This window comes from Lasiosphaeria miniovina, assembly GCF_030549165.1.
Source record: "Lasiosphaeria miniovina strain SMH2392-1A chromosome Unknown B0T26scaffold_7, whole genome shotgun sequence".
In the NCBI taxonomy this organism is placed as follows: domain Eukaryota; kingdom Fungi; phylum Ascomycota; class Sordariomycetes; order Sordariales; family Lasiosphaeriaceae; genus Lasiosphaeria; species Lasiosphaeria miniovina.
Window position 1 is genome coordinate 2,529,199 of NW_026848226.1, and position 22,639 is coordinate 2,551,837.

General features: G+C 54.5%; 7 protein-coding genes across 7 annotated transcripts; 5 read left to right on the forward strand and 2 right to left on the reverse strand.

Moving 5' to 3' along the window:
* Positions 1-2,890: 2,890 nt before the first annotated feature.
* Positions 2,891-4,237, reverse strand: B0T26DRAFT_680288 (uncharacterized protein; the record flags this gene model as incomplete). Its single annotated transcript, XM_060440475.1, has 2 exons — positions 2,891-3,149; positions 3,210-4,237. The coding sequence occupies 2 exons, from the start codon at positions 4,235-4,237 to the stop codon at positions 2,891-2,893; spliced, it is 1,287 nt and encodes a 428-aa protein (XP_060291725.1).
* A 2,446-nt stretch (positions 4,238-6,683) lies between these two features.
* Positions 6,684-7,800, forward strand: B0T26DRAFT_680289 (uncharacterized protein; the record flags this gene model as incomplete). Its single annotated transcript, XM_060440476.1, has 5 exons — positions 6,684-6,743; positions 6,870-7,065; positions 7,184-7,458; positions 7,492-7,541; positions 7,749-7,800. The coding sequence occupies 5 exons, from the start codon at positions 6,684-6,686 to the stop codon at positions 7,798-7,800; spliced, it is 633 nt and encodes a 210-aa protein (XP_060291726.1).
* A 4,153-nt stretch (positions 7,801-11,953) lies between these two features.
* Positions 11,954-12,493, forward strand: B0T26DRAFT_727445 (uncharacterized protein). Its single transcript, XM_060442856.1, has one exon. It carries the CDS (start codon positions 12,115-12,117, stop codon positions 12,457-12,459), a length of 345 nt encoding a protein of 114 aa, XP_060291727.1. The 5' UTR covers positions 11,954-12,114; the 3' UTR covers positions 12,460-12,493.
* A 2,833-nt stretch (positions 12,494-15,326) lies between these two features.
* B0T26DRAFT_464870 (uncharacterized protein) lies at positions 15,327-16,414 on the forward strand. Its single transcript, XM_060435175.1, has one exon. The coding sequence runs from the start codon at positions 15,686-15,688 to the stop codon at positions 16,247-16,249; it is 564 nt and encodes a 187-aa protein (XP_060291728.1). The 5' UTR covers positions 15,327-15,685; the 3' UTR covers positions 16,250-16,414.
* A 509-nt stretch (positions 16,415-16,923) lies between these two features.
* Positions 16,924-17,914, forward strand: B0T26DRAFT_464879 (uncharacterized protein). The gene has a single exon (XM_060435176.1). The coding sequence runs from the start codon at positions 17,215-17,217 to the stop codon at positions 17,872-17,874; it is 660 nt and encodes a 219-aa protein (XP_060291729.1). The 5' UTR covers positions 16,924-17,214; the 3' UTR covers positions 17,875-17,914.
* Positions 17,915-18,875, reverse strand: B0T26DRAFT_464895 (uncharacterized protein). The gene has a single exon (XM_060435177.1). The coding sequence runs from the start codon at positions 18,603-18,605 to the stop codon at positions 17,955-17,957; it is 651 nt and encodes a 216-aa protein (XP_060291730.1). The 5' UTR covers positions 18,606-18,875; the 3' UTR covers positions 17,915-17,954.
* An 85-nt stretch (positions 18,876-18,960) lies between these two features.
* On the forward strand, positions 18,961-21,932 carry B0T26DRAFT_756115 (uncharacterized protein; the record flags this gene model as incomplete). Its single annotated transcript, XM_060446045.1, has 10 exons — positions 18,961-18,977; positions 19,036-19,076; positions 19,139-19,148; positions 19,220-19,239; positions 19,310-19,441; positions 19,507-19,760; positions 19,822-19,938; positions 20,011-20,341; positions 20,398-20,495; positions 20,553-21,932. 10 exons carry the CDS (start codon positions 18,961-18,963, stop codon positions 21,930-21,932), a joined length of 2,400 nt encoding a protein of 799 aa, XP_060291731.1.
* Between the last annotated feature and the right edge of the window lie 707 nt (positions 21,933-22,639).

The following is a 22,639-nucleotide window of genomic DNA, read 5'->3' on the forward strand; positions in this document are numbered from 1 at the left end:
CATCATGAGGTACTCCATATCCCCATCCTCGATTGTGGACTCGACAGGGTCACAACAGGCTGATTTGGCCCTACACTGGGAAACTAGGGCATTTGGTTATTTCGCCCCGGTCGGCGAGTTCATGCAGCATACTCTGTACTTTGTTGCGTGCATTCGGGTTTGGGAGTCGGCAAGCCGCGCGCGGTGTCCATTTTGGCTTCGCTTACTGCCGCCGCGAGGGAGTTCTGTTTCCGCAATCTCGGCCGTTTTTCATGTACACCTGTCCCTAAATGGCACTTCAACTTGCCAGGGTGTCCTTGTTAGTACGCTGGGCAGAAAGTCTCGAAGTTTCTAACAGCGGACCCCGGTCAGTTGTGATTACCCCGGGAGAGGTGTATGATCAGTTACGGATAGGCGCAGCAACACCGAGTAAATCGCGTGTGTGACGGCTTGTTCCGCGCCCGCCTCCGGTCGCCCAGTGCCATGGCCCATGGCTCGATAGTGGCTTTTTTTTGTGGGAATCCTTCCATCAAACTGTGCGGGCCGTTAGCAGGTACTCAAGTGCCGCCATTAAATCGGCCCCCTTTTCCCAGCACCACTCCACAAACGCGATTGCACCCACGGGTATCGGCTAACAAACCGTGGCGTTTTTTGCGGGAAGCTTGTTTGTCTGTGATTTGAGTCTTAGGTGATAGCCAATCTATCGCTCCCGTCAAATAAGGCGACGACGAGACAACATGTCGGGTCGCGCGCTGTGTCCTCGACTCCTCAGAACTGACAGTTCGTGGCTGCTGTCACGCGGGCGCCCGCCCATCCCCCCACGACTATCGCTTTCAAAGCTGCTTATTAACCCAAATCGCTCCCAGTCGATGCAGGGTATACGGCGGGCTGCTTGCAAGTGAGCGGGCTGAGCGGGCGGACGGGCGGGCGGTCGGGCTGTTTGTTGGTTTGTGTGTATTGTAGGTACGGGGTATTGTACGAAGTACGTACTCCGTACGTCCAACGGTAGTGCGAAGTCGTTTGTCATTTGTCGTGTTGGGTGAGGTGTGGAGAACAAAACAGCTCTGCTCTCCCAACTCTCCAGCCTACCCGGGTCAGATCGGTACGACGTTCTGTCGGCCCAGGGTTGCTCTGCGTTGGGGGTTGCGTGGTGTTGTTGCTTTGCAGCGACGGGTAGCAGCCAGACCATGATCAACGGTCGCGCGACGTTTTGTGGGGCACTCCTAGTGGGAGGGAGGTTAGGTTGCTCTTCGAACGTCCATCGGTTCGCGGTTGCTGATCTGCTGCTGCTTCTGGTGCTGCTAAGGCAAGAGCTTAGTCGCTGCGGGACTTACATGGCATAAAAGGAAAGAGCAGACTTCCGACCAGCATGGAATTGACTGATACTGGCAAGAGCACTGAACACGTACCCGTACCCCGACCCCACCAACCGACATGGGTCAAACCTTGCGAGCTATGCAGATTGCAGGCCCTCCCGCTCTTGCGACTTCTGGCAGCTTCGTGTGTTTGGACGACCATTGCTCCTGCTCCGCTCGTTAGACTCGTTGGGGGAAAGCTCGAGCACGCCCGGGGGCACCACCTAATTTCCATGCTAGGCGTGCCCAGGCGTGGGTCTCTGTCCCTTGAGAACCAACAGCCGACCGATGAGAGATAAGCAAGAAAGTCTGGGCCCAGATGGAATCCAGGCAGTAAGGTAAGGTAACCAAGGTAGGCAGTGGAGGTTCAACCTACCTGGCACGTAGTTAGCATTTTACTATGATATTGTGCAAAGTGGAAATCACCAACATGGAGTGACGAGTCCCGTGGCAGATCGCGACTTTTTCGTGCTGGACTAAGCTAGCAGCATTAGGGGCGCCGTTGGGCCTTCTATTTCTATGTTTAGATCATCGACTAGCTCAGATACCTCAAGCATCGGGTTAGGCTGTTGCAACTGCCCCGGTCGCGAGAGGCTGTGCTAGAGCGAAAGCTAACAAGCCTGCGCTGGAGCTGCTGAGCTAATGAGCTCGTTGCCGACTGCGGGGGGAACCAACGACGGATCAAGTTAAGCTGTACAAAACAAAACAGAAAAAAAAGCAACGAAAAAGAAAATGGGAAAAAATGGCCGATTGTCACAGCGTGCGAACCCAGACCCGCGGAGCCAGGAGCCCAGGGGGCTGCGGGACAGAAACTGCCCCAACGATCCGATCCAGCTCAGAGCCCCTGCATCCTTTTATCACCCACCTCTGTGTTGGGGATGTTGGAGAGGGGGGGAAATACTATTTCGACATCATTGCAATCGGCTTTGTGAGAGAGAGAGAGAGAGCTTGCAATTATTGTAATTTTTTTTCTTTCATTTTTCTCTCTTCTTCTTTCCCTCAAGTAGGGGTGAATAATAGCTAGCTAATAATAAGAATGCAGCAAGACAAGATATAATAATCCTCTTCGCGCGTCTCTTTCTCTTATACACTGAAAAAAAAAGAACGCCGCCAGCCCCAATGATTTCTATCTTGTGCCAACGTGGACAAAGAAAAAGGAAGTTGTACAAGATGGGGATTTCTTTTTTTGCCGCCTTTCGGCCCCCAAGAAGAAAGAAGAAGACATGAAAATATGTCGCTCCCATGTATGCGCCCTTTTGTCGAAAAAAAAAAGTCGGAACGCATGTATCCCATTCCCGAATTTGCCTGCCGCGAGGGACAAAAAGAAGAAAAAAAAGAGTACAGTATTCATACAGAGCGTTGATCAGAAAAAAGTGAATCCGTTGTGCGTTTCCCACCGGCAAGCCCCACGTAATCAAGCGCCATTTTTGCGCCGTTTGGTATAATTCCCGAATAAACCAACCCTCCCATAGAACAACAGGGTGTATGATATAGAAAAGGGAATAGTAGTACTTTTTTTTTTTTTAATTCATGTCGGTCGGTCCCCAACGAATGTATCACCTCCCCCAGTGGCTCTGGGGGTGGTCGCCGCCCGCGAGTACGTCTCTACTCCGCATGGACGGTGGCATTGATGAGAGGATGCCACTGCTGCCGAGGGGCGGGATGGCCATTGGCGGCAGCCCGACGGGCGGTGAGACCAGGTGACTCAGTGACCCGGCCATGGAGCGTGCGCCAGGGTTGAGGCCTTCGTATGTCTCTCCCCGGAGATCCAGGGTGCCGATGTCAAATCTCTTTGAGCATCCGTCTTCCATATGTCTAGGTGAGTATCGGGTTAGTGAAGCTCAAGAAAAAGGAGGGTGTTAGAGAGAAGCTCACCTCCTCAAAGTATCTTTGCGCGCAAACAGGCGGGCGCAGTAGTCGCACTTGTGGTTGCGTTCCCTCATGTGGACGCTTTGGTGGTGCCGTTGCAGATCAGTCTTGCGCACAAATTTCTTGTTGCAGTCGCTGATGGGGCACGGGAAGGGATATTCGCGCTTTTCGTCGTGTGTCTCCATGTGCGCCTTGAAGTTGTAGCTCCGGCTGAACAGCTTGCCGCACCCCTTGACCTCGCACTGGAAGTTGGCCTCTTCCTTGGTTGTCAGGCGGCGCGGGGCTCTCCGCGGCCGGGCTACGCGGTACTGCCTCCTCCCATCTTGCAGGAATGCAGATGCCGGTGCTCCGGGGCCGGGGTAGAACTGGTCGGGCTCCACGGGCTGGTAGTCCGACTTGTGCCACCCCGATGACCCGCCGTCGGAGAGGTAGCCCCCGGACGCGCTCGTATAAGCGCCGCTGTCGGAGGGGTATGAGGTCTGTACGGAGCGTGGCGAGGGGTAGTGCGACTCCATGGACTGGTTGTACTCGGAAGCCGTCTCCATCTTGACCCGCGGCGTCATGGACCCAGGAATGGGCGGGCCCGGGGTGTAGGAGAGCGAGGTCCTCGAAGACGCGACCGGAGATCTAGAGGCGGCGCTGGACGGCGGAGGGGTTGATGTGGAGATGGAGTGTGCGTGGTGGTGGCTTGGGGTATGCGAGTGGTACATGTCATGGCTGTAGGGGTAGCTCCCGAAGGTCTCGTAGTCGCCCGAGAGGATGCTGGGCATGCCCGCGGCCGACGACGCCGGGTGGATGATGGTCGTGCTGTTCCATTCCGAGTGGCCCATCGAGTCCAGCGGGGGCAGCGAGTTCTCTGGGTCCATGGACGGGTGGTTCACGGAGCAGGGCTGGTCGCCGTATATGGACGAGATCTTGTACTGCTGTTCCACCAGGCTGGGGGAGGGGTAGTCCAGTGAAGACCGCTCCGAGGGGCAGTATGTGTTGGAAGGAGACGAGGGCGACCTTGTGAGGGAGGGCGGTGTGAGGTCCATGACTTGAGAGGGCGACCTGTATTTGGGCCGCGGGACGATTGGTGGTTGGCGTGCGCTTATATATATGGCAAAGGGGAGCACGATGCAAGCGAGGCGTTGGTGTTGTTGGAGAGCGAAGCGAGGACCGGGGTGTGTATGAAGGTATCGGCCAGCCAGACGCGCCTAGGGTCTGATTGGGTTGGTTGCTCAGACTCGTTGATTTTCCTTCCTTCTTGTGCTCTCTCGAGACACCTAGGTTGGGGAAGGAGGCCAGATATAAGGATGAAGGGCGCAGACGTTGGGTCGGGATGCCGTGCGAATGTCTGCCGAGGGGACTGCCAGCATGAAAGCAGAGCAAGCACAACTCGACTAACAAGAGATAAACTTTGTTAAAGGTGAGGCGAGGCAGGCTGTGGGAAGCACAAGGGGAGGTGTGTTTCGACAAGGCAGACTCCCGGGGTCTCTTATAAGATTTGTAGAGAGCCGGGTTTCTGCCTGGACTAATAATGGATGGGAGTAAGCCGTGGATATCATCGCGTTCGTTGACCTTATGAACGCTGGGGGCTAAGATGTGCATCTCTCTCTCTCTCTTTGCTCTCGACGGAAGGATGGGGCGGACTGTTTTTTCTGGAGGGGGGGCGTGGCTAGCAATGCACGACAAGAGAGGAGCAGAAGCAACAACAACAGGGGACAAGGGGGGGGGTGTAGGTGGCTGCATGGGGTAAGACAGACGTGGGTGGGCTGGGCTGGGCTGGGCGGGCGAGCGAGCGAGCGAGCGAACCAGCACAAATCCTGGGATAGTACACAGCTGCCCGGACTAGAGCCAGAGCCAAAACCAGGGCCAAGGAGACTGCAGACTAGACTGCAGATGCAGACGACAACCGCACATCATATCAGAGCAGAGTAGACGAGCAGAGCACAGAAAGATGGAAACAGAGAGAGCCAGAGACATGATCATACGGAACCCGCCAACAGCACCCAAACCAAACCACCTCACCTCATAGCAGAGTAGATCAGCAGAGCGGATCATCACATCAGCGCAGAGCAGAGAGAAAAACAAACCGCCCACTCACGGCAGTGCATGTCGACACTCCACACAGATCGAGTAGGACCCGCAGCGCAGGGCAGCAGGCCCGCCGAACGAAGCCTTTCCGACTCTCAAATCGCCGCCCGTCCCGATGAGAGCAAGGCTAGGCCGGTAGGAGGAGGGGGAGAGCCATGCTATGCCCATTGGGGAAGCATTTAGCCCAGTCGAAGCCAGTCGCTCAACCACGCTAACATCAGAGAGGAAGAGGGGGGACTCAAGAGACCCTTGTGGTGGGGAGGGGAGACGGGGGCAGGGCAGGGAAAGGACAAGTTCCAGGGGGGCCTGCCAAATCCCACTCGGGGAGAAAAATAGCCAGGAAATGGAGAAAAGGGGACTGAAAAAAGAAAGCCGGTCGCTGTTGGGTGTACAAACGCTGGAAAGGTACATGTATGTACATACGTACCGTACTCCCGTCCCTCCCCGTACTGCATGTATCAGGGCCAGAGGTGCCTGCCCAGGGCCACTGGGTGTCTAAAAGTAGAGTGCAGGTGGTGGGGAGGGGATGAGGTACATGCACCTGGCTTGTGGGCACCGTCGCTGACGAGGTACCAACCTGGAAGTAAGCTCTTTCTACTGCTGCTCCGCTGCTGGAGCCAGTCGGCGTGTGGAGCCCCCCTCCCCCCAACGAAGAAGCCCTTCTGTGTGTCTGTCTGTTCTGGGGGTTACACTTAACAAGCGACAGGGCTGGTGGTGACCAGTCACACCGTCGAGTCCTGCTCGCCCCATGCCTGTTGGTGCAAGGTTGAGCAAGTCTGAAGCCGACTCAGGTTTAGTGCCGTCTCTGTTCGCAGCAGTTTGAAGGGACCCTGTCAGGCCCATCTCGGCGACCGGGCCAGGGAAGCGGGACTTGCAGCAGCAGCAGAGCTCGGGGTTGTCAGTTCGAGACACGGCGTGCAAGCCACGAACAGAGCAGCGAACGAACGACATCTGGGCCTCGAGGTGCAAAGGTGTTGAGCACTCGAATGTCGACTCTCGGGCCCACATTATTATTATTGTCGTCTTGAATTGACCGAGACGCGGTTATCGGCGGTGATACAGCACTGGACCGTTCATCTGTAGCTGCTGCCTACCTACGTCGTCTTTGGCCATGCGAGAGCGAGCCCAGTGTCGCAATTAACCTCCAGCCTTGCCCGACCTCACCGCACTCGCCTGGGAGCTGGCGACCCAAGCCAGAGGTCAAGGTACGGGAGGCCGGACGGGTGCGGTTGGCTACTGCACAAAGTCGGCCACATGTTTTGCGTGGGCAGCGGACAAACCACAAAACAAGACAGTACACCGGCCTTAGTAGACCACACAAGCGCGACTGCTGTACTGTCTGTACCTTGGGCCGTGCGGTGCGGTGGATAGGTGAGGGTGAGGTCCGCTTCAGTGCCCTCCACCATGACCATGACCATGCCCATGCCCGGGATGTTGGTGTGGGGGAGGCGAGCGCTTGCGCCTGTCAGTCGCGGGTGTGCGCGCCTGGCCGCCAAAGACCAAAAGACGGGAGCCACTATTCTCGGCATCAATATCAACTCACATCGAGACTAGGTAAGGCAGCAGACTCAAGACACCACATCAAGGCAGGTCAGGTTGCCATCGCCACGTCGCGCTAGCAGCAAAGAAAAAAAGAAGTACCGCGCATCACGTCGGTCGCTCACGGGCCAGAGAACCAAAGGACTCCCCGAGAGGCTTGCGATGTCTGGCCTGGTCTGGTTGCCGACGTACGTACGTGCAAATGCAAATGGCAAGGACCTCAATGCCCGTCGGCGATTGACGGCAGGTGGGTGCCCTTCCATCCCCCATGGCAGGCAAGTCCTACCTGCGCATACTATCTTGTATGCGGTAAGGTGAGGTATCTTCCATGCCGTGCTACCTGCCTCATTCCAAACGCTGTATAGTATATTGTCTGTCAGGTATGCTCTGCCCAGGCCCGGGGCAGGCAATGGAAGTCGAGGACGGCATCGCGCGTCCAGGCAAGAAGGAGTGCCAATGGGCGTTTCGGGGCCGGAAAGTGCCAGATAAGGTGCGGCCGGCAAGCCAAGCCAAGCCATGGCAATCGCCCAGCATCACGCAAGCCCGCATCACCTCGCAGGCAGAGTTGAAGCGTGTGTGGTGGACTACGAAAGGTGGACTTCCCGCCACTTCGAGATGTTATTCGAAGGATGAGACTGCGGTGAGTGGAGTGTGTCGACTGTGGAGACTGAAGTGGTGGGGTCTTCTCGGTGCCGGACCAGACACCCACCACTGGAAGGAGGGGTAGGTACGGGAGTACTTCGTACTTGCAGTTTCTCGACTGTCAGGTACTTTAACTTAATTTTGGCCCCCAACTTTGTGCCGACCAAAAGACGGGCAGGAGCAATGCGCGCATACAGTTGAAGAGGGGAAATGAGTTCGCTAGCACGTTGCGATCGTGCTGTGGCAGTTGCCGTGCAAAATAACGCGGTCAAATGGCTGTTGCGACAGGCCTGTCGTCGAGTCTGCTGTCAGATATCGACATCTGAAGAAGAAGGTTTGAACGAATCTGGGAGTCGGGACGGCACAGCGACAGATCGGAGAGATGCTGTGGATCTGACCTGCCCCACATCACTGCCGCCAAGCACAGACATGATTTGCCAATTGGCTCGAGAGATGGGCTCGAGAGATGCAGCCCGGTTCTGTCCACCGCACCAGCCAGAACGCATGTCAGTGTGGCCTGTGGTCCACACATCAGCCAGTGGAGGGTGGAACCGTATCCCGTATCCATCAAACCACTGGAACCTGCTAGACCTGTCATTCGCGACGGGACTGCGTACCTTACTCCGAACTATGTACGAACTGGTATGTACACCAGACATTACTCTCCACTACCTTGACATCGGGCCCGTGTGAGTATGTGCGTGACGCCTACATGGCGGACGACACGACGCACAGCAGGGGAAATAAGGTGCTGCATAGAATGCGACGTCGACCTCGCATTGAACATGTCACGGCACACTTTTCCATTTTCCATGCTTCCTTAGGGAGGGCACTTCATTTGGCCAAGGCGTTTCCGCCGGCTGCATGCGCACTACAAATCATCAGTATCAATAGATAGCTAGCACGGCATCAACGGGGGAACCGCCTGACGGACCAGGCCAGGGTGTTGCTTTCCTATCTGGCCCGCTTGACGGTTCTTACCAGCCAGCAGCAGCCAGCCAACCAGTCAGGCCAGCCCAGCCCAGGGCATGGCGGGGAGCCTTTTCACTAAGAAAATAACCTCAGGCACCACCGTTCGCTCGCCACGCGATGCCGACCCGCGACGGTGATCACGCAAGTGTGAGGTGTGCCCTACGGATGGCGCCGCGGCCGCTAGGGCACGTCTAGAGCCTGCCACTAAACTTAAGACTATAGCGGCCGGCCAGCTGGAAACGCGGCCCGTGGGGTAGATTCCTCCCGTTTTACGATCATCGACGTGGGATGGAGAAATGTGCCAGACTTCATCAAATTGACCCGTCATGACATACATGAGACCTTCGGAGAGAAGCAATGTCGCTATCTTTCTCCAATTATGCTCCAGTGCGCCGAACTCTGCGTCGAGACAAGCGAGGACTGGCCAGACACGGGAAACCAACTTGGGCCAGTTGCTTCGACGATGGCGATGACTGAGGTGCCAGTGCTTCTAGGCACCTGCAGGCAAGCAAGGCGAGAGCCTTTGCTGCTGTGGTCTCTCTCAGTTTTAGGTCGTACTAACCTGCGTCATCTTACGAGCAATCCAATACGGGGCACCGAAAGGCTCGCCGTGTGCTGCCAATCTGCATACCAAGATACAGAGAAGGGTTCCATTGCAATCATCACTGGTCTGGGCTACCGACGGATAAGCCGCTGCCTGCTTGAGGGTTACCCAGCCAAGCGAGTGCGATTTTGTCTTCTAATAAGTGCTGAGAAGTGAAATCCACTCCGAAAACAGATATCTCGGAGCAAATCTACACCGCACCCACCGCACCACACACCTTCGGCCATGAGTCCGAAGGGCCTTTTCTCCCAACTGAAAGCCGCGCGAACAACCGTCCGCTCTGGGACGCAAATAAGCTCGCATTTCGGGTTCAGAATCGGACTACCTTACATAACGTCGAGGAAATGGGAAGAGGAATGAGAGAAATACACTGCAGAGAGAGGCATAGGCGCTATTAAGAATTATGCGCCAAAAGCCGCGTCTTGTCTTGTGAAAGTGACAATAATCACTTTGCAAGTCAGTACGAGCATTCTGTATGGGGTCGAGATATGGGAGGTTGTCTCTGTCCGGCGACCTGCTCGCTTCATACCACCTCGGGTTGACCAGGCGGTTCTTACTCCAGCGTATGTACGAAGTATGCTGATGAGGCAAGCTTGGGGTCCAAGGACACCCTCTCTAAGGCTCCGTCTGACCTGATTATCGCTTGCTGCCAACAGCGGACGGGATGCACAGCGGACAGTGCAGCCAATCGCTCATGCAGGCAGGTTCTTGCTCACCTCCCAGGCCTAGCCAGCGGGGGGGAAACTCGCCGACGTCTTTCAAATTACTTCGTGTTGGACGTGGGAGATGGTACAGGGAAACCCCTCCGTCGCAGGGAACGAGGTGACCTTGGCCTGGGAACGGGATTTGCAATTCTGATCGGCGTTTTCTTAGTTGCCGTCATCAATCCATGTCTTGGCCAACCGATAAAGCGGGGCACCAGACGACTTTGTGTGTGTGTGTGTGTGTGTGTGTGTGTGTGTGTGTGAAGAAAAAGAAGTGCAACTGTGAAATGAGAGAGCCCAGCCGGCATCAGCAAGTGGCGACGTGGGGAAAGAACTGCCCTGGATGGGATTGCTAGCGTCACGGTCCAACACTGCGGAGTACGGAGTACGATGCCGGGGAGAGCAGGGCAGTTGCAATGGAGTGAGAGTTGGAGGGAGGGGTCCCTTCATCCAGATCACCTCACCAGGGACAGTTCCTGGAGGCTGAGAGCAACTGTTGCTGCACATCCATACGGGCCAGTCCAGTCGCAGCAACATGTAAAAAAGATAAACATGAAACAGCGACGATCTCGTGCGGCACATGCGATAAAAGAGAGACAAAGTTATCACGAGGCGAGGCGGGCGAGGCGAGGCAGTTCAGCAACAACATAAGGGCGCGCCAAGACCTCGTGGGAGCTTAATTTGGACCCGTTTGGACGTGGGGCACTCGAGAGTTCAGGTGGGAGTTCCCGAACACGAATCTGCGCAATGTTAGAGACTGCCGAGTACGGAGTAGAGTGTCGAAGGAATTCGGAGGCTTTTTTCTGTCTTGTCTCGTCTTGCCCACTTCTTCTATTTTCCACTGCCTAGCGGACTCCCACAGGCCCCTACAATGGGTGGCCCACCCCCTGGCCACCCAGCAGGTTCCAAAAATGGGCCCAAATCGGCTTGCAGGGAAAACTCATCATGAAACATTTGGACTGCGTCTCAAGGATTCCCGCCTATTGTGTCCAAGCCTCGTTTGCCAAGCCAAAAACGAAACGACGACGTTGAGGGACGACGACAAGGAAGAAAATCCGGCTTCCGTCTTTCCCAGATGGCCACCTCCCACGGGACGACGGAAGCTATCTACCAATCGTAAGCATCCCCACGACTGCGGAAACTGAGGTACGGGTATGTCTCTCCATCCAAGCAAAACCCATACATGCTGGCAGCTTACAGGGCCGGGCAGCAGGAAAGGGCAGGTGTCTTTGGGCATCCCGCGTGATTGAAACGACCCTTGTTGCTTTACTTGCTGCTTTACTTGTTGCTTTACTTGCTGCTGCTAATTTACCACAGTTAATCGCTTCAGATACCTTTGATCCTGTCACAGGTGTCATTGCTACGCAGGGCCGGGTAGGACCTCGTCTAAAGTGCAATGCTAAGGGCAATAATGCTAACTTCCATTTGGCATGCCCCTGCACGTGGTTGCAGTGCCGCCGTTACAGTCGTTGCAGAAGCTGATGATGCTATCGCCGCGCCGGGGGAAGGCGAGGGAGAACAGCGATCGGGCGGCGAAGGTATCGGATGTTCCCGTTATCGGCCGGCCACCTGTGCCTTCCGGGAGCGAGCTCAAATCGCAGGGGCCCGAATCTCCGAATCGGTGGGGTCAGGTGTTAGGCTCGGTGATGGCCAGTGCGTTTTCCATCTACCGCAACCCTGGAGAACTCCCCGACACTAAGCCCAAACTTTCCAACCCTGCGGGGGAGATGCAGGAAATTCTGGAGATAGGTAACCTAATGGATGCAAGACGCGCCGGTGTGACGGTGAAACTAGATGTCATGCTATGTGGTTTATTGCTTCAACCTTTCTCTCTTTCACTTGGATGAGGGTAGCAGCAAAACTTCACTTCCCTACGTGACGTGTCCCGAGCAGTCCCGTCGTTACGTTCTCGGGGCTCGGGCGCACAGCAAAGGCGAGCACTGCTAAGTCGAGCAGATCGAGCCAAGCCCGCCCCGCTTCCCCGGTTTCTGTGCAGCCAGCAGGCGGCGGCGGCGGCGATGGCCCAGCCCCCAGGCTCTGCGCGAAAACGAAATAGAACCGGAAGTCGAAAAGCAAATCGGTCCCGCGGCAATTCACTACTGGACCTGAGCTAAAAGCCCGTGCATGGATTAGGCGCCTAATCCCGCGCTTGTTTCTAGTTTCCTAGCCACTGCTAAGGTATTGCACTACGACCCCAGGGCACCTTAGCTAACGTTGATGCGACACTACTGAAAGAGACAAGCTAATTAACTGCCACACGGAGTATAGCCAAGTTGCTGCTGCGCCTGGTTCAGGAACGAACCTACGCAGCACCCACACACACTGCAACTCTTTGACCACGGCAACACGCCACACCCACAGACGGTCCGGCGAAATGAACGTGCTGCGCTGCTGGTGCTGCTGCCCTGGTGGTGGACGAGACAAGACCCCGGGTCCTGGGAGAGGTGAGTGTCTGAGAGCGGGGTGCCTTGACAATTTGGGCAGTCCAACCAAATGTATTGTCGATCCCAAACAACGTATGGATCGACCGAGCGTTCCCTCCAATGCCTCCAAGATTAAGAAGCTTCTTCTTTTTCCGGGCGCCTTCCATTCTGGCCGTGCGCAAAGACAATGCAAATGCCATGAATTCACCCAGGTTCGCGTACCTGAAGGGCGCTCGGCCGATTATATCTGGTACCTTGCTGCGCCTCGGCACCTTAAATCCTTCGACTATGAATAACGTGCTTTCAGGGCCAACTCATGGGAGACTGGAGAGAGTGCTCTCGCCCACCACACCTCGCGCGATCCACCGGCCGGTAGACAAGGGGCCTAGCCATGGCGCAGGTGGGGACCCACGGGCAGTAGCGCGGGTACTTTCTTTTTTGCTCCAGTACAGCCTTCGTCCCGTCCAAAGGGCAGGGCAAGGGAAACAGCAGCTCGGGAAGGGTTGCAGCGGAAGGATTTCAGTCACTTTTTTCCCACCGTGGCGATCTGGAAAAAGAGCAGGAAACGCAGCGCCAAAATGTGATATATGCTAGAAACTAGTACCTTGCCTAGCCTTCTCTCCCGTGCGATGTGCAGCACTTAGTATTCAACAACCTACCTTACGCCATCAGCCCCACCATCATCTCCCGCTTCTATTGCGTGCCCTCGTAGCCATACGGCTGGGAACAAGACACAAAGGGACCCGGGAGGGGGAGGGTGTGTGAGGTTGAGGAGTGGGTGTGAGAAAAAAGTCCCATGCCTGGCTTTACCTCGTCAGATATCGCTGCCACCAAATTGCTCGTCCATGCCATTATCGCCCTGGAGCACTGCACTGCACTGCACTGCACTGCACTGACCCAGCTGGTGAGCCTACGATTGAGTGAGGCTTTCCACCGCTAATTGTCCAGAATCATTATCACGGGTTGGCTGGTGATGTGGTTTTCTCCATGGTGACTGCATCAATCCAAGGTACCCTCTCCATTTTCCCACACCCACCACCTGCCACCACCCTCTTCCCCGGCATACAGTACACGCAGCACAGACACAGGATAGGGGAATGAGGGTCTGGATGTGGCCCCCAAGAAATTCCTAGAAGCACTGTTTAAGGGGGAGATTTGTGTCAATCTTCCTTTTTTTTTGTGTTTCTCGCCATTAACGTGGTAGGGGGGGGTGTTTATTCTCGGCCCATACTCCAAATTGCTGATCCATCGTGTGTTCCTTCCTTTCCTCTTGGTGGTTCCTGATGAGGCCGCACGCACGAGCCAGAAGAGGAGAACAGGAAAGCAAGATTAGAAAAACACTACGAAAGCGAAAATGAAAATAAAAATAAAAATAAAATAAACATTAAACATACACCCCCTGAAGAAAAGAAGAAGACAGAATAAAAAATGTCCCGATCTAATCTCTTATGCAAAAGCAAAACAACACAGTCCTAGATGAAGCAGTCCTTCTCGATTCGGATTCAGTGTGGGTGTCGACTCGTCTCCTTTTGGACCTTGTTGGAGAGAGAGAGGAGATAAAGAGATGGGTGATGATGGGTGGTGGTGGTGGATTACACGGCATGCAAAGACTGACCACCAGTCATCATCACTTGCCCAAAATCTCACATACATTGCTTTTGCTTACTTAGCCATGTGTTGCTCTGACATAGCAAGAGCAAGACGGCCGGCGGTCGGCCAGACAGATAACGAACAAAACCATAATTATTCGGCATAGTATCAGTCAACTAAAGCTAGTTGTTCGGGCTTATTTCCCTTTCACCTATCTCTCTCTTATCCCTGGCGTTCTGCACACTCACTCATACATAATACATACACAACCCACACCACGGCACGGTGAGTTGGGATGTGTAGCGTGTGGTAAGGGTAGGGTTGTCATGGGCCAAGTGGCAAGAGAAGAAACACCAAGAGGAAGAAGCGACACAAGCGAGCGGCAAGAACAAGCGACATCAAGCGACACAAGCGGGCAAGAAAGACGCGCAAAACAAGCGATCGACAGGCAAGGATTGGACGGATGGAACAGCAAGCAAGTATTGAAGCAGAAGCAGAGCAAGGGAAACGAAAATCCCACTTTTCGGTTTATGAAACAGCCGCCCGGGAGAGGAAGCCGAGGGTGGATGGAAGCTCTACCTTGAAAGAAAGAAAAAATAATAATATAGATAAAATAATAATAAAATAATAGAGAGAGAAAAGACCCCGCTTTCGTTTCCCTTTGGCCCTGCAGTAGCCTTCTTTACCTTAGGTGAAGGAAGTGTCAGGGGTGGGGGGAAGGGTAAAGACGGAACGCGAGGATGTTTTTCGTTTTGTTACAGTGGACTGGGACTGGGGGGCTTGTGTGTGTCCTACCTAGCGAGACAGATAGATAGACGGACATAGAGAGAAAATGACGTGATGTGGTATGATGACGCCGATGAAGAAACGCCGACTCGTCTGCCCTACTAGGGTACCTACGTAGTGGCAAATCGGCGGGCGGGGGGACAGACGAGGGGAGGGCAGGGGAGGGGAGAGGGGGGGGGGATTCGCTGATTAGCGTTCCCAGTAGAGTCCGCGCATCGAGTCGAAACGGAACAAATTGTTAGTGAGACCGCCGATTTGGAGCAAAAGAGCGGGCCAGCCAAGCCAGCCCGAACGAAAGAGGGGAGATTTCGGAGAGCTGTGTGCAATTGTTGGTGTGGGAGTGTGTGTGGGGTGGTGGTTCGTTGGGGCGTGTGGTGCAGCTGGTTGCTTGCCTTGACTTGCATCCAAGTGTTTCCCAGGGCCTGTTGAAGCTTGTTGGTGGGGTCCCGCATCCTTCCTCCCCTCGTCTAATGTCTGTATCCAAAAATATCTCGGCCTCTGATTGGAAGGCGTCTATCGTGCGGGGACACGTCGGCTATTTCCCGACTCGTCTTAGTCATTCCTTCACACGCGGGAAACACAATGGAACAGCAGCAAAAAAGAGCTGAGAGTTGCAGTGGCGTGCCTGAAACCTCGTTCCGAGGGTGAACCAACATCGGACGCTTGCTTTTGCAGTGGTACCACCACAACCACCACCAGCGGAACGAGAATGCGAGCAAGGGGGGACCCGCCAAAAACCTCAAACCCGCGGGAAATCCCAATCCGGAACACGATGGACCGAGCGTGTTAGTGCACACAGTACGCGCCCAAGCGCGCGCCAAGCGATTAATTGATCCACTAGCGCGCAATATCATGTTGGTTGTGTAGCTTTTGTGCGAGTGCGAGCCGAGACAGTCGGGCTCGGTTGTGCGTTTATTGAGTCTTTTTTCCTGTTCTGTTCCTCGTCTAGCCTCACACCTTTCCTGTCAAAACACACGCGTCTATTTCCCCTTGTTGTGTTTTGTTCGTTCGAGGTTGGAACGGGGGGCTGGAGTCTAGATTCGGGGTCTCGAGTTGGAGTTGGATTCGGCACGCAACCGTCCGTATTCGGTACTGTGTTGGGAGACTCTTCGAATGTGTAGTTGGTTTGTTTCCGAGAGATGAAGCATGCAGGCTGCTGTTGCTACGCTGCTCTGCTGCACACTGAACCCCACTTGCCCACATACCACTCCAGCTCCAGCTCCAGCTCCAGAGTATGGAAGTCAAGCAGAGCAGAGCAGATCGCAACTCTCGCACCAAAGATGCCTGACAATGCCAAGTGATTACCAACTTCCCACCACGGACTCCAACCATAGAGCAAGGCTGGTTGGCTGCAGCAGCAGCAGCTGCTGCTGTGCTGGTGGCTGCTTCTGGCTGGAATGTCACTGTGATGGACCTCGAGTTGCCGAGCCTTCCCCAGTTCGGCATCAGCGTGTGAGCAAAGAATTAGGCCCCCAGATTGTCAAACTCAAAATCTATTTTTGTCCACCGCAATCAATCCAAAACATGCCCTTCTCTCTACCTGCGCAGCAGATAGCTCTTTCCAAAACCCAACGCAGGTTCCAATTCCATAGTCTTCGGTTTGAGAATGTCTTGAATAGCATCGACAACTCGATGCGTAAAACACACACTGAGATTGGCGGGTTCAGACGGACGCCAGGTTCGAGACCTTGTCTGAGTTCTCTGATCTAAACTGTGGAGCACAACCCGACACAACCTCCCGGGACTCGGTAGTGAAACCCGTTTTCCGATCCCTCACGTGGCGAAGTCAGATTTAGGGTGTGGGCTCCCATGAGTGAGCGGGGCGGAAGGAAGGACACTGGATGGATTCTTACCAACGGCCCCGGGGGGTTTTTTCCCCTTTGACTAGGGCTGCGGGCGGCTTGCCAGCTGCCTTGAACTAGTATAGTGTCAACTGCACGTCGTTCCTGTCGGCCAGAAACAAACTGTGGGTATTATTTGGAGCCGCGAATAGCAGAGCTGAAGCTGGGCAACGAGGCTTAAGCCTTCTAACCAACCCGAATGAACCAAGCGGCATCGGCTTGTCCAAACAACAGAAACAACCTGCAGCCATGTCTTAGGGCAGCGAGGTTTTCTGGCAGTGCAAATCAACGCTGTAGGTCGTGTATTGCTGCTGCTCCTCCTGCATGGCAGCCCAGAAGTTGGCCACAGGAGCCATTTGGTCGCGCACTACCATTGTACGGGATAAAATGGGTGGTGGGTGGCTTCCCCGTACTCCGTGCATACTACCCTATGAAAGACAGATGGAGACACATCAAGTTGCTTAGCTGAGGTAACTTCCACGTGCTGGTGCCTGGCGCCTGCCTACCTGCGGGAAGAGAATTCCGATGTGTGACAGAATAAAAAAAGCACGCATCTCACAACGATAGCAGCTGCTCGGTTTCAGCATCTGAGGCCAACAGCAAAATCCCGTCGGGGGATTTTAGATGTGGCTGTCCCCCAGTGTGGACCAATCTCGTCGTAACCCTGACATGAACTGTAGAGTAGTCACGATGGCATATGATGCCGGGGTGGACATCGCAGGACAGGGTTGTCTGGAAGCACGGCAAGATATTGGGTAAATTTGCCCACGGTAGCACATAAGGGATACGGCTCCTTCTCCCTATCTCTTACATCACCTCTCATTGAGCTGAGAAATGAGATCGGAGCCGGCAGCTAATATGCGGGGTGGCCAACAAGCCAGGGGCAGTCCTGTGACAGCTGTCTGTATGCCACGCCCCTGCCTCGACCGCACAGTTCCGGGCGGGGACGTGTTCTGGAAGGCTTCGATGCAGCTAGCTGTGTGCCCTTGGCTCGCCGATTGCAGCCGATTGCAGCGACTTGAAACTCGGACGGGCAGCGTCAGGCTGAGAGGATCCTTGCCAGATTGGCCAATTTCAGGGCCGAAGGCTCCCAGGTCCTTGCGGTTCGCCCAAAGTGAGCACCTTGGAGAGAAGCCCTCAGCGTGGTATTCCAGGGTCGGGCGATGCGGGCGGACGGCGGCGATACGAGGCCATTGGGCGGGCGACGGATCAGAGTTGAGCCATGAGCACGCCCTCTGCGGCGCAGTGCTTGTCTTGTGCTGCATCTCAGCCTGTTTCGAAACATCCGATCGCTGCCAGCCAGTCAAAACCCCCCATGGACAGGCTCCTGGCTCTCTTGTTGCCAAAAACAGCTACGTTTCAGGGGAGACCCACATCCCACTCTCACATCACTTGCAGCCTAGAGGCGTGGAAGGGAAGGATGGAGAGGAGGAGAGGGGAGGGGGGGTGGAAATGCTGGTGGGCAGCAAGCGGGCGTGTGGTGGAAGTGCTTAGGTCTGGCAGCACGCACTTGCGGCTCTTGCAGACTAATTAGTCCTGTTAGGTACCAAGGCCGAAGAGACCGGTGATCGCCTCTAGTTTTCCACGTGGGTGTGACGCCCGGACCCGGGGGCTTGACGATGGCAGCAATAGCGGCGATTGACCGCTAATGACGGACATAAGTGGCTTGGGTTGGCACTTGCGGCCCCGAACCCCCCAGCAGCCGACAACACTGGAGCTTGGCAGGCCCGCCATCGGTGCCGATAAGTGCAATAAGTGCACCGACGCTCGCACGTCGCCCAAGCATCAAATTTCACGGTCCTGAATTTGCTGATTTCTCTGATTCTGGCGAAAAGGGGTTCGAAACCCCAAATGCAGACCCCGACATACGCGATAGAGACTAGAGAGCAGTATCCCAGAGTGGATAGAGCGAAAATGAAAATGCAATATCGCCTGCGTCGGGTGTCATTGGCATTGCGTAAGTGCTCCATATCGGCGTTGGGTCTGGTATCGGTCGGCGGTGGCTGATGTCGGCGTCGACTCGACGAGTGGTGCGCAGCGAGAAATGAGATTGGATTGCCACCACGCGGATATTTTTTTCTTTCCTGAGTAATTAAGTCAGTAATGGTAGGCCGCTTTGGGAAGAGCTCACCTTTCCCTCGGGCAAAGCTCACCGAAAGCTCGGGCCAAGTGGGTGACTCAACATTTGCAGCAACTGCGACACTGGGCTCACGTGACTTGAACATTTGTCTTCGGGATGAACGTCGTCGACTTGCCTCGAGGTGGGCAAACGACCATAAACTCTGAATGAAATAATCGAACGGACTTGACAGGCTATACGAGTCTACGGGTGCATTTGGCACGCGAACCAGTGAGGAAAAACTAGAAAGCGCTAGGTTGAGACACGACGGAAGGCACGTTCGACGAAATCGATTACTAGAAGTAGTCCGGCAGGGCGACTCCAAGTCTTATCTCCACCTCAGTAACCGACGTCGTTTGATCCAGAAGGGGAAGGGACCTCTCAAGACTCATCCCCAATCTCGTGCCCGCATTGGGGATTTGGCGCGTATTTCCGCGGCATCCAGCACCAGATCGCCCATCATGGAGTTCAATATCGAGTGAGTCCCCACTGCACCTCGTGTGGCATGGCTCAACGCTGACTGTGGTCGAAAATAGTGACTTACCCGTACTCTTTCCGTATCCCCGGATCTATCCAGGTAAGCAGTTCCCCGGCTCGTCTTTTTCGCGGTAGTGGCTGACCTGGGTTTTACTTTCTTAGAGCAATATGCGTACGTTCTACCAGTCCCGGTCTGTCTGCGCAATGAGAACTGTAAACTGACACTTAGACGCTGTGCCACAGGTACATGGTGGATCTGAAGAGTGAGTACTCTCATCTCTCATCGTCAGAGAGACGCTTTGTATTGTCCCGGCCATACTGACTGCGTTGCAGAGACTCTCGATGCTGGTGGCAACTGCGTGCTGGAAATGCCCTCGGGCACCGGCAAGACGGTCACCTTGCTATCTCTCATTGTGGCCTACCAGCAATATTACCCGACGCACCGCAAGCTTATATACTGCTCCAGTATGCTATGCTCCCCATTGCCGTTTTGCGATCGTGTCTCGGATATCTAACCTTGAGCTTAACAGGAACAATGTCTGAGATCGAAAAGGCGCTGGTTGAGCTTAAGTCCCTAATGAAGTTTCGGACAGAGCGGCTCGGGCGCGAAGAAGAATTCAGAGGTCTCGGCCTCACGAGTCGAAAGAATCTATGTCTGCACCCGTCGGTTAAGCGGGAAAAGAGCGGCAGCGTTGTGGACGCCCGCTGTCGCAGCCTCACGGCTGGTTTCATAAAGGAGAAGAAGGAGCGTGGAGAGGATGTGGACTTGTGCATTTATCATGACGTCCGTGGACCGCTGAGCCCCTTTCCAGCTCACATTGTAAATGCTAACACGTTGAACGCAGAATCTTGACCTGCTCGAGCCCCATAACCTGGTCCCAAATGGAGTGTGGACGCTCGACGACCTGCTGCAATACGGAGAGAAGAACAAGCAGTGCCCGTACTTTACCGCTCGACGGATGGTAAGGCTCCTCTTCTCACATCTCCAGAATCTATTCCATTCCGGTACTTGCCGCTAATCACCCTGCCGCCAGATGCAATTTTGCAATGTCATCATTTACTCGTATCATTATCTCCTCGATCCTAAGATTGCCGAGCGCGTATCAAAGGATCTCTCCAAGGACTGCATCGTTGTGTTTGATGAGGCCCACAACATCGACAACGTCTGCATCGAGTCTCTCAGCACAGACATCACCGAGGATTCGCTACGGAGGGCCACCCGAGGCGCGCAGAACTTGGAGACCAAGATCAGCGAAATGCGGGATTCGGACCAGCAGAAGTTGCAGGACGAGTACGAGAAACTCGTCGAGGGGCTCCGGGGCGCCGACGAGGGGCGCCAAGAAGATGCCTTTATGGCCAATCCAAGTAAGTGTACACTTCATGGCGCCTTGAGTTGCTAGGATGCTAATTTTATAACCTAGCACTTCCGGACGATCTGCTCACAGAAGCTATCCCCGGCAACATTAGGAGAGCAGAGCACTTTGTTGCCTTCCTCAGGAGGTTTATTGAATACCTCAAGGTCAGTTGCTACCCTACCATCTCCAGCTTTGAGTCCGTTTACTGACACCATGATTAGACACGAATGAAGGTTCGGCAGGTCATCTCCGAGACTCCGCCATCCTTCCTAGCCCACCTCAAAGAATACACATTTATCGAGAAGAAGCCTCTCCGATTCTGTGCCGAACGGTTGACCTCGCTAGTAAGAACGCTCGAGCTTACGAATATTGAGGACTATCAACCCCTGCAAGAAGTGGCCACATTTGCAACCCTTGTAGCAACCTACGAAAAGGGGTTCCTCCTGATTCTTGAGCCTTACGAATCGGACACAGCTGAAGTACCGAATCCGGTATTGCACTTTACCTGCCTGGATGCCGCCATCGCCATCAAGCCTGTCTTTGACCGATTTAGCTCGGTTGTTATCACATCGGGGACCATCTCGCCCTTGGAGATGTACCCCAAGATGCTAGATTTCCCTACCGTTGTGCAAGAGTCTTACGCCATGACGCTTGGCCGCCGGTCTTTCTACCCTATGATTGTAACGCGTGGCAGCGACCAAGCCTCGATCTCAACAAGCTTCCAGGTCCGCAACGAGCCGAGCGTAGTGCGCAACTACGGAAACTTACTGACAGAGCTCTCACGAATTACTCCTGACGGCATGGTTGTCTTCTTCCCCTCTTATCTGTACATGGAGTCCATCATCAGCATGTGGCAGGGGATGGGCATTCTGGACGAGGTGTGGAAGTACAAGTTGATCCTGGTAGAGACGCCCGATGCCCAGGAGACGTCTCTGGCGCTTGAAACGTACCGCACTGCCTGCTGCAACGGTCGTGGTGCTGTGATGCTCTGCGTAGCGCGTGGTAAGGTGTCGGAAGGTATCGATTTCGACCACCAGTATGGACGCACAGTGCTCTGCATTGGCGTTCCTTTCCAGTACACCGAGTCGCGTATCCTCAAGGCACGACTCGAGTTCCTGCGGGAGACTTACCGCATTCGGGAAAACGATTTTCTCTCATTCGATGCCATGCGTCACGCTGCCCAATGTCTCGGCCGCGTGCTGCGTGGGAAAGACGACTACGGGCTCATGGTGCTCGCCGACCGGCGCTTCCAAAAGAAGCGCGCTCAGCTGCCTAAATGGATCAACAGCGCCCTCAACGATGTCGATACTAACCTTAGCACAGATGTCGCGGTGAGCACCGCCCGCACCTTCCTCAGGAAAATGGCCCAGCCCTTCAGCGCCAAGGACCAAGAGGGCCATAGCACATGGAGCATGGCCGATCTCCGCGCTCACCAGGCCCAACAGGCCCAGGACGAAATCAAGGAGCTCCAGGAACGCCGCGAGGCCGAGGAGCGGCAGAATGCGCAGGCAGCACAAAAAAAATCTGCTACCCGCGCAGACAGCGACTATGAAATGGACGATGAGGACATGGCAGAGCTGATGGCCCTAGATGGCAATTAGCAGCAGGCGCCGCATGCGTGGTAATACCAGCACCCACTTGGTCTAAAAACGTGTATATGTACAGGTACTCAGACCTGACACGTTTTGTCTAATCATGTATTCGTTAGTTCAGATAGGTAACAAGTTTCACCAATATGAATCTTTCTATAAGCAGCTGAAACCGCATTCAAGGCGTAGCAGAGAGAACTCAAAAGGCTCTTAGAATACCACAGGCTAAACATGGAATAACAAAGCCGTGTTTCCTTCTTGTCAATCAATCCCTGTGCTCCATGGACTTGGTCTTCGTGCCAAATATATACCATAGCATGTAACACATGGGAAGACATTTCCAAACAGTCTGACCAGAACTTTCTTCTCGTATTATCTCTAGAGGGGGTCTGTTCGGACTGTCAAAGACGTCTACTTGGACTGTAGGCGAAATAAAAGATACTTCTGGTATATGTGCTACAATGTGTGTGGGGAGACGTTTTCATTATCTATCCATAAGCCACCGCCTTGGGAGGGAACCGACGTTTTCGCTGGGTATCATTAACGAGGTAGGCAGGTAGGTACTGTGCATGTTCACCCAAAATACCGCATCATATTTCCGTGTCTGCCAGTCATCTAGGTAGCTACGTAGGCACTTCCATGTTTACAAGACTGCCTTACAACATACTGTGACAGGGCACCGAAAGGAGGGTTTTCACGGCAGAAGTGAGTGAGAAAAT

Bases quoted from the DNA above. Each gene is read 5' to 3' on its own strand.
- B0T26DRAFT_464870 (XM_060435175.1), top strand. From the start codon at position 15,686: ATGCAGGCTGCTGTTGCTACGCTGCTCTGCTGCACACTGAACCCCACT.
- B0T26DRAFT_464879 (XM_060435176.1), top strand. From the start codon at position 17,215: ATGAGATCGGAGCCGGCAGCTAATATGCGGGGTGGCCAACAAGCCAGG.
- B0T26DRAFT_727445 (XM_060442856.1), top strand. From the start codon at position 12,115: ATGAACGTGCTGCGCTGCTGGTGCTGCTGCCCTGGTGGTGGACGAGAC.
- B0T26DRAFT_464895 (XM_060435177.1), bottom strand. From the start codon at position 18,605: ATGTTCAAGTCACGTGAGCCCAGTGTCGCAGTTGCTGCAAATGTTGAG.